The sequence below is a fragment of the Leucopleurus acutus genome, assembly GCF_964270905.1.
Source record: "Leucopleurus acutus genome assembly, chromosome: 11".
In the NCBI taxonomy this organism is placed as follows: domain Eukaryota; kingdom Metazoa; phylum Chordata; class Mammalia; order Artiodactyla; family Delphinidae; genus Leucopleurus; species Leucopleurus acutus.
Window position 1 is genome coordinate 95,291,550 of NC_139152.1, and position 10,435 is coordinate 95,301,984.

General features: G+C 51.3%; 1 protein-coding gene across 1 annotated transcript in view; it reads left to right on the plus strand.

Annotated features, from left to right (window-relative positions):
- Nucleotides 1–303: 303 nt before the first annotated feature.
- GRAP2 (GRB2 related adaptor protein 2) overlaps nt 304–10,435 on the plus strand; it is a gene marked incomplete at both ends in the record, with an annotated part of 11,643 nt that continues 1,511 nt past the window's right edge. Inside the window, 3 exons of the mRNA XM_082850468.1 lie at nt 304–381; nt 7,044–7,135; nt 10,291–10,405. Coding sequence (XP_082706594.1) covers nt 304–381; nt 7,044–7,135; nt 10,291–10,405 — 285 coding nt within the window. The remainder of the gene's footprint in view (nt 382–7,043; nt 7,136–10,290; nt 10,406–10,435) is intronic.

The following is a 10,435-nucleotide window of genomic DNA, read 5'->3' on the forward strand; positions in this document are numbered from 1 at the left end:
CAGAGATGCCCCAGAAACGCTTACAGGCCAGGACAGCAAATGGGGATGAAAGGAGAAGGGGAAAGGTGGTGGCTGGCCTTCATTTCCTGCTCCTGGCATCTGGGGATTCACAGAATGATGCCGGGAAGTGGATCCTAGCAGCTCGTGCAGCTCTTTCTGAAAACAAAAGCCCTCACTGTGTGCCTACGCCTTCCTCTCTGGCCTGGAGACCTTGGACCCTCTCCACCAACTGCTAAGACTGCCCTCCTCCTGGCAGAAAGGCACAATGACCACATTATTTCCCTTCCAGCTTCGCGTTACAACATGGAAGCCATTGCCAAGTTTGATTTCATGGCCTCAGGAGAGGATGAACTGAGCTTTCACGCTGGAGATGTTCTGAAGGTAGGTGACGCGGGACCCGGGAGAGCCGGGGAGAGTTTAGGTTACTCCGGTTTAGCCACTGAGTTAATCTAACAATCCATCCTTTGTTTCTCAAGAAATACACACAGTTCCTTTCAAAATGTGAAGTTTGCCTCATTCAAAAGGGTTCCTTCTGAGCGCCTGTGCACCAGCTACCAGGCCGGGTGATGGAAATCCGATTGGCATAAGCCACCATCCTTGTCCTGAGATGCTCGTGGTCTGGAGGGGGAAACAAATCCATCCAAAGGGCTGTCACAGATGGTCTTATCTGAGTGCCCAGGAGCACAGGTGAGGGGACAAGTGATCCCACCTTGAAAGATGGGGTTGTAGGAACGGGTGGCAACATCAGTTGTCAGGGAACACAATGAAGGTGATTCGGGCTTTTGGCTAAAGCTCAGAGGTGGGCGAGCCCAGGCAGAATTAGGTCAGCGTTGTGAGTTTCAGCATGGCTGGAACTTACAGGAGGAAGGTGTGGATGGGGACACCTGGAAAGTCAGCTGGAGGAGATGCGGGTCAACAAAGGCCATGCACACCCACCACTCAGGGGTTCCTCACAACTTTTCTTCCGCCCGCACTTGAGTTGTAGTGGCCACTTGCTGAACTGAAGAGGCCTTGGACTCCTCCCACATTTCATGCACCATGCTTACGGACTCTGCATCTTAGCCCCTGTTTTGTGCAAAATAGCATAGGAGTCCTTCAAGAGGCCACTGGGGAATCTCTGGCACCTATGCCCCTCTGCCTGGCCTCAGAGCACCTTGGATACCCCGATCCCCGGTCCTCAGCAACCCATATGGGCCTCCTGAGACTACCCAGTGGCACTGAGACCACCATTGTCTCTCCACGAAGATAAATGCTTGCTATAGAAAGAACCCTATCATATGTGAGAGGGTGACTTGGAAAGTGTCTGTGGAGCACAAACCAGGTGGGATGACGTGGTTTGGAATTTTAACCCCCCAATGTTTATCCCTCTGACTGCTCTCATCTTGCAAGATCTGGTAATGTGGCTGCCAAGAGTATGCCTTCCATGTTGGAACTTCTCAAGGTCAAAATATTGCTTGGGCTGCTAACCCAGGAAAAAGTGACCTTCACTTCCTTGGGATCTTACCAAGGTCACAGGGGTCTGCGACAAGGTGAGCAGTCCCTCCCTTCCTTGTGGGGTATTGTGACCATGTGATTATCTACCATTCTCCAGTGTTTTCACCCAAAAGAGAACCTCCCTGGGGGGTTGGGGGCAAGTCGCATCCCTCAGCTCCCATTTCAGACAGAACCTACTATCTGGCTTAAAATTTCCCTATTCCCCAGAAAAGGAAAAAGGAAAAAAAAAAAAAAAAACTTCCCTCAAATCTGCTTCTCTGTTCAGCTCCTAATTTCTTTCTTCTCCTCACTGCCAGCACTGGGGAGAATTCTCTATGCTGGGTGCCTCCACTCCCTCACTTCCTGTTCACGCCACTGGAACCCTCTGGAATCTGTCTTTTACCCCCAACGCTCCCTTAAAGTCCACTGGAGATGTCCTCATTGTGGAATGTAAGGACCCTACTAAACCCCTGTAGGATTAGACACTGCTAACGGCCCCTCTCCTGTATCTAAATGAAGCTCTGTCCCACACCTAAACACTGCTCTCTGCCCTGAATATTTTTCTTTTATCATATCTCCCAAGCAATCCCTTCTTCACTGGAGAGGAGTCTGGTACAATAAAAAGGAGCATGGACTTTGGAGCCAGATAAATCTGAGTTTGAGTCCCAGCCCATTAGCTGTGTGGCCTTGGGTCAGTCACTTTCCCCCTCTGAGCTTCAGTGTCTTCGTCTATAAGTGGAGGCCATGCCTATCTTGCAGGGTTATAGAAAGGATTAGGGGTAATGGTCTCAGCCCAAATTGGATGCTCAATAAATGATCACTGTATTGTCAATATCACCCAATTCCTGCTGCCTCTGACTGTTCAGACTATTACTGTGTTCCCTTGACTGACCTCATTGCCTCCCGTCTCTTCCTCCTTCATTCTACGTACCAGTCCCAGAAGGATCTTTCCAGAAGATAAATCAGATCACATTACTTCCTTCCTCAGAAGCGTTCAGTGGTTCCCCATGACCAGTTGATGGAAATCTAAGCCATCTGGCCCCAGCCTACTGCCCAACCTCATCATGCTCGCGTGCAAGGACATGTACACATACGTACACATATACATACACACATGCGACACACACACACACACACACACACACACACACACACATCTTTGTGTATGAAATGCCCCAGGTCACGCTGCAATATACAAACTCTCCTTTTTCAGGCCCTCCCCGTATTCTGAATGTCCTTCTCCCACACACACATATTTGACCACCTCTACCGGGGAACCCTCCCTAATCCTCCCCGCTCCTGACCACCCCGGTAGATTAAATACTCCCTCTTCAGCTCCTCCACAGCATTTCACACACTGTTCAAGGCACTCACACCCCCGCCTCACAGGACAGTTATTTACAAGCAGGCCGAGCTCTGGCTCTCTGCACCCTGAGTACCCACCTCTGCTGCGGCCCTTGCCCCGTGCCGTCCTGATTGTCCACGCACGTGGTGGCTGTTCCACTCCCCAGAGCTCTGCGCAGGTTGGGGCCAGGCCTGCCTCGGGGTCCAGAACAACAGAAAGATGATGAACATTCGATGAATGAGCGAATGGGTGATCCCCCCGCTGGTGTGAGAACAGAGCTTTGCCAGGTTCATCTTTGTATATTCCCAGCATCTAACACAAGTCACGGCCCCAGGTAGGGGCTCGGTGCATATGTCTTGAATTGTTAACTGCATTTCTGCACACTCATTTAGAATTCCATCAGAAAGCCAGACCCCTCCTTCTTTTCAAATTCTATCCATTGCAGCCACAGGGGTAAAGAGGAAAGGGGAGGGGGCTTGTCGGCTCAGCCTCACAGAAGGTCTGGATCATGGTGGTCCGTGGGCCTGCCTGTAGGTCTCCATGTACAACCCTCTCCTCCGGAGATGGCTAACAAGCCCCAGGATCCTGGAAATTGTTTTCTTTTCTTTTCTTTTTTTTTTGAAATTGTTTTCAAGGCTAGCTCTTAACTGCCCCGGCAATTCACTCATGGAATGTTCTTTCGTGTTTGGCCTTTAGCGCTAAAAGACTAAACAGACATTTTCATTAGAAGGTACACAAAATGTCTCGCTTACCATCAACCGCCCCCTGCAGACTTTGAGTTCCCCGGGGCGCAGGCCCCAGCTTGTTCATCTCTGTATTCCCGGCACCTAAGTACAAACAGCAGGTGCTCACTAGATGCTGATCCCAGAATGGTGAACAGGATGCTGGACACAGAACTCTGGCCAAATGACTCCATCCCGTTTCTCCTGTGCGAGACACATTCCAAAAGTCAGGGGTTGGATGTTTCGCGTTCCTATCAGCCCCTCTGGACCCGCAGCTGCACACAGCTCGCAACTTACTCGTCCCGCTCGAATCTGCCGGTCATTATGAAAAAATGTCTCTCGACCCAGGCCATCTCTATCTGCTTCTGTAATACGTCTAACACGACCCCGTTTCTTCCTACTAAAACAGCAACCGAAAAGCCCCCAGAGTTAGACCTACGTAATTAACTTCTTCAGCACTTCGGATTTCTGCTATGCCTCTAAGAGCTATAATTTCATCCAGTTTTAAAATTCACCCAACCGTACATTTTGTCTTCTTCCCACGTCTAACTTATTCTCAGGCCATGTAACCCAGAAAATGATTCCGGTAGGCAACGTTGTAAGAATTAAGTCACAGCAAAGCTAAGGGTGAAACCTCATGCGTTTAGGCTGAACTTGCCCAGCTCTGCAAGATGGGGAAAAGAGATAGGGGGACGGAGGAGATGGAGAGATGAGAGGAAGAGGAAGTTTGGGCCCTGAGCCAACAACGGCAGGAGGAAAACACCTCCCCCCAAAGACTCTTCTTTGCAGAAAATGAGATCTTTTTAAAACCTTGCCTTCTATGCACCACAGAAAGCCGATAAATGCGCCTCCCTGGGAACAAGATCTCAGGCCGACCGAGCACCGGGTGGTGGGGAAAATGGCTGGCACCGTGGGACAATCTTCAGTTGCTAGAGGGGGTAGATGGGTATGGGCCACGATTACTAAAATTGCAGCCGGTTTGGGGTCAGAGAGCTCAGTGCGAAGTGTGGTTCTTACCGTGCAGCATCGATTTCCAAATGGCCTTTTACTTCATCCCTGCTCACCCTGATACTTGACTGCTGCTACCCAAGCCGCACATGGTGTGACGGGAGAAAGGAATTCCAAAGCCTCTACGCTTGGTGCAGAGCGAAATGCCCCCGTGTTCCTTATGTGCAGCCAGGCCCTGCTGCTGAGCTCCCTGGCTCCTCCTTTGACCTAGATTTCCCACCTTCCCCACAGGCCCCTCAGCACACGCGTACCCACACGCCCTTAGTGATGCCGACAGTCACATTTGATGTCGGAAACTATAGAGTTTTCTTTTCTCAGCAATTCTAGAACTCAAACATGGGACACACTTTTATTTCTTCAGAACACATGATTACATCCAAAACATACACATATAACACTTTAAAGAACTTATAAACCCTTCCGTGTCCTTCAGAGCTGGAGTTCTCCCTCATAAGAATATCACATTTTACCGAATTATATTTAAAAACACAGCCTGTACTCTCTGAAGGACGTCCAGGTACCAGGGCGCATTTGATCCTTGCATCAGCTTCGTGAGGCGCCGGCCAGTTTTTATTGCCCCCATTCGGCAGATGGTAGTTGACTCGCCTGAGTCAGACAGCTAGTGACAGGACCAAGCTAGACCCCAGGCCTTCTCATCCCAGACTCAGGAGTGATATTGGAAATAGGTCAACCCTGCTTCTCAATTACTTAGCTCTCTTCAGCTCTCTTCCCATCTCTGGGAGGGAGAAACCAGAGGCTTCAAGTCCACCCACTTTTGGATGAATCGACTCCGAAATCTAGCTCCAGCCCCCACTTCTCCGCTGAGCCCCACACACATCTCCAACGCTCGCTAATCCTTCCTTCTCAGAGCGTCCCGGGGCAACTCGATTCCCGTACAGGCGACCTGAAGTCTGTGAGTTTTCCCTCAGACCTGCTCCTCCTCCTGTATTTTCTATTTTAGTAAAGGCATCGCCACCCACTCAGTCTCCCAAGCCAGAAATCCGGAGGCATCCCAGAATTCCCCTTCTCCCTAGGCTCTGCGAACAGTCAGGAAGTCCTGCCCGTTTGTGCTTCCTGATTCCTCTGAAATCTGTCCTCACCTGTTCTCAGGCCAGATCCCCTTCGTCTCTTGCCTAGATGGCTACACGCGTCTTCCTACACTTTCTCCCCTGACTTTACGCCCCAATCCATCTTCACGCTCTGATACAGCATGCCGTTCTTAACTCTGATTCTCCCTGTGCTATTTCCCTGCTGAAAAGCCTTTCATGGCTCCCCATACGTTTCAAGATAAAAATCCATGCTTTTCAACGTGGGCTACAAGGCCCTGTGCCCCTGGTTTCCCCTCTCTCTTCTCCTGGAGTCACAATCTAAACTGTCCCCTGACCGAGGTGTTTTGTCCCCAGAATGCACCTTCCTTCCTCACTCCCCAGAAGTAGCTCTTTTGCCATCAGACTTCGCCTGGGTAGCTCCTCTCATTGCCTGGGCAACCCAGATGGCCTCTCCTCTGAGCAACCTTTCCTATCCATCTTCTGCTATCCTCTTTATTATTGTATGACATTTTCAGCTACAAGAAACAGAGACTAAAATTGGCTTAAACGACAACAGAAGATTTATAATTTCTCCCGCAAAGTCCAGAAGTGGGAGGGCTCCTGGGTGGCTAATTCAGCGGCTCCATGACATCGCCAAGTTTCTTCCCATCTTTTTGTTCTGCCATCTTCATTTTGAATTATTGTTGAGTCTGCGTTACATATTTTAGAAACGTTCTCAGTGGGGGGGGGGCAGATATTTGTCTTTTGATGGTAAAAGATTTTCTGGAATAACCAGAAGCCACATAGAGCCACGTCTGGAGGGTCAGACGAGTAATCAGAGCAGGTGATGACATTTGGGGTCGTGGTCGAGGTAAGACACTACAGTAATGAGACAGAACTTCTGGTTTTGCCTATGATCTGGGTCTAAAAGCAAGTTTAGAAAAGGCATTCCAGGTATCTTGAGTTATGTCCAAACTCTTTGTGAAAACATGGAGTGTGAACACCAAGAGTTACTGTTTTCAAAGCTAGCCCCCCGCTTGATGTTTACGTTTTAATCTGCTGGTGTGAAAAAGGAAGAGCAAATTAAAATTAAAAGGTTCCTTGTTACCTGGCAGAGAAGGAGAAACTACCTGCCTAGATGAGGAGCTTAAAGTGCTAAGATCTGGGACACAAATCTCCCAAACAGAAGGAGAAAAGGGGTTCAGGGAAGCCCCTGAGCCCTGAGTCTGGGAGGTCAGGCCAGGTGCGGTCCTATGGGTGGGTGGCCCACGTGGACAGAAATAGCTGGGGGTCAAGGGAAGCCAAACTCCAAAGATAAGCCAGCCGCTCCCCACTCGAGCGGCTGTGTGGCTTCTTCGGCTTATTTTCCTCTAAATCCCAGAGCGCTTTCTTTGCCCTGCAACCCCTTTCTCCCGTTCCGTGGAGTCCTCCCCACAGTGTCTTTGTCCTTCCTTCTCCTCCCTGTAGATCTTAAGTAATCAAGAGGAGTGGTTCAAGGCGGAGCTTAGGAGCCAAGAAGGATACGTGCCCAAGAACTTTATAGACATCAAGTTTCCTGAGTAAGTATTTCCAGCCTGCTGAGATGGGCCTGCCCCACACACTCCCCTTTACCGCAGCAGCCACTAAAATGATCCCGGCACAGCCCGGACGCTGTCAAAAATGGTCGCCTCTGGAGAGCGAACCACCCAGCTGAAGGCCAGGGGTGGGAGGGAGATTCGCATTGCACAGCATTCTCGTTTGAATTTTATACCATGGGCAAGAGTCACCTCTTTTGGGCTTCCCTGGTGGTGCAGTGGTTGAGAGTCCGCCTGCTGATGCAGGGGACACGGGTTCGGGAAGATCCCACATGCCGCGGAGCGGCTGGGCCCGTGAGCCATGGCCGCTGAGCCTGTGCGCCAGGAGCCTGTGTTCCGCAACGGGAGAGGCCACAACAGTGAGAGGCCCGCGTACCGCAAAAAAAAAAAAAAAAGAATCACCTATTTTAAGTTTATAAACTAACATCATGTATAATTGCAACCATGGGGTTTCCAAGAATTCCGGGGGTGCGTGGGGTGCGCTCTCGGCCACTCCACCTCAACAGCTGCTCCTTCAGGCCTCTTCTCTTTTATCTCCCAACCCACCCTCCATCCCAGCCAGGAGGACGAAGCTCTCGGCCTTCCTGAAACCATGTTCGCACCAGTGAGAGAGGTCAGGGAAATTCCCTCCATAAAGAGGAAACGAAAAATTGAGATTGGGTCACGTGCACCTCAAGAATTGACCACAGGGGTGAGATAGAAATCTAACGTTGTGTGAGGGTCAGGGTCTAGCTGAAGAACAAAGTGACCACTGAACCAACAGAATGACCACTGACCTCAGCCAGGGGGCCCCTGAGGCTGCCCTGTCATCTTCTAGGTGAGCACGGCACACCTGCAGCCCCTCTTCCACCGCGCTCTCGGCGGATGGCCTGGCTTCCAGGACAGCGGAGACCCCCAGAAAAGCCCCTCGACCCCACCCGACCTGACTCGCTGCATCCACCCACATCCTGCAACTGCGCAGACACTGCCTTTCCTGCAGTTGTTTGGAAAGGACCATCTGCGCTTCGAGCAGAAGTTCTCCCCTCTCTGGCGCATCAACTTGCCTCCCTCTCTGCCGGATCATTCCCGGCAGCAAACAAAGATGTCGCAGTTTCTCCCATCTTACCAAAAACCAAAAAGCGAAACCAAACAGCAAAACCCATGATCCCAAACCCCCTTCCAGCTACGACTCCACTTCTTCAAAAGAATCATTATATTTGCCGTCCTAAAGTCCTCTCCTGCCATTCTCTCCAGAACCCACACAACTTCAAGGTCACCGTGAACTGCTGGTCCCAGTGGCCGATCGTAGGCCATCACGTCAGCACGATTCGATGTGGGGAATCTCTCCCTCTTCCTTTGGCTTCCAGAACATCCTTCTTCCTGGTTCTCTTCCCGCCTCCCTGGCTGCTCCTTCCCCGACTCCTTTGCCAGTTTCTCCTCACCTCCCCCATCTCCTTTACAGTTAGAATGTCGCCCTCCCAGTGAGACCCCCCATCACCATATTTTGAATGACTCCCCCACCCCATCTCTCCTCTGTTTTCATTTCCTCCGCAGCACTTACATCAGCTGACACACTTAACATTCTTATTACTTTGTTGTTTATGGTGTGTCTCTCCCCACCGCACTAGAATATAACAAGTTCCATGAGGGTCCTTGTCTGTGCTGCTCACCACTGTATCCGCTATATCCCCAGAAGGAGGCTCAGCACAGAGTAGATGTTTAATAAAAGCTGTTAGCTATGAAAGAATAGCTTTTGGAACGATGTGTAATAGGAAAACCTGGCACTCGTTTCATATGCAGGGTGTGGACATTTTTGCAAGTCTTGAGGGAAGTCACTTATCAAATTCCAGATGGAGGACAAGTGTGTATTTTCTGAACAGTCCCCTCACTGTTTGCCGCCTCTTCCGAGATATCTCCTCTGAGGATGGCTGCTGTGGAGGGGGTCCCACTCTCTTCCCCTCCCCGTTACATTTCCTGTGGTGGCCACTCATCAGCATGGTAGGTTTGCATGGCAAACACTCTGGCAGGATCTCCAGGCAGATCTCCAGGCTCCCCTCAGAGCCCGACCAACCTTCCCCTGCAAGTCCCAGGTCTGGAGGAAGGACATTCTTCTGCCACCCATGTCTGTTCAGTTCCTACGTTCCAAAGAGCACAGGGAAAACTGCTCACAAAGGAATCCAAAGCTGTGGCCCGTTGGACCTTCATCTTAAAGGGACACACATACTGGCTTTCCAGGGGTGGCAATTAGAGCAGGCACCTTGCAGCAAAAGGATACCATCCTACCTTTGGCTGCTGAGGGATTGCAAACACTTATTCCGCTTCTCTGTGGTTGAGAGAGGTTTCTGGCCTCCTGCCCCGTGGCTGTAGCCACTGTTTGACTTGCCCCTGTGCAAGTGTTTGGCCTTTTTCATATACGCTGTACCCCCTGCAGCAATGCTTCCAAAGGCTGCCAGCCTGAAAGAGCAGTTTCTCCTTGGTTTCTTCTTTTCCAGGGTAAAGATTATTTTCCAGCCTGGTTTTTGGGGAGGGCCCAGGAGCTGGCTGTGTAGATGCCTCTCTCTGGCTGCTACCAGCCTTGCTTATTTCCAAGTGTGTGTGCGGGCCTCCCTGGGTGCCCTGCAGCCTCTGCCAGGCAGGGAGCACAGCCGCTCCCGCCCCACGCCACCCAGGGGCCCTGGGCTGTGACTCTCTTTCCCGGCCACCAAGGTCTCAGCCCGGAGCTGGCACCCAAGGCCCTGCCCATTGCCTCCAGTGCCCCAAGGGGTCCCTGTCCCTGCAGTTCTTTTCTAGAGACATCCCTCTCACAGCTGCCTGCAGGAAGCCACTCCCCACAGTGAGTGACTCCCACGCTGTCCCGTTTGGTGCAGTGGCACATTTCCATGATTCAGGATTTCCAAGCAGGAGAGAGACTTCTCCCGGGGGAACGGGACAGGAGGTGCCTCAAGGGGAACACTCACTTGCCTCGCCTGCAAACTGCTGGAGCGTTTGTTTAGTTTCAAAAGCACCTGGCCCCTCTTTGGTCTCTGTCTGCTCTCTGCTGAGCAGTCCCCAGCCTCTCTCCCTTTGGATCATCTCTCCCCTACTTCCTTCCCTCCCTACCCTCACCCCTACCATCACTCTGGCGTCTCACCAAGATCCTCTGCTTTTATCTCACCTGATAGATGGTTTCACGAAGGCCTCTCACGACACCAGGCAGAGAGCTTGTTGATGGGCAAGGAGGTTGGTTGCTTCATCATCCGGGCCAGCCAGAGCTCCCCAGGGGACTTCTCCATATCTGTCAGGTACCGGCTGTCCCTGACTCCTCCC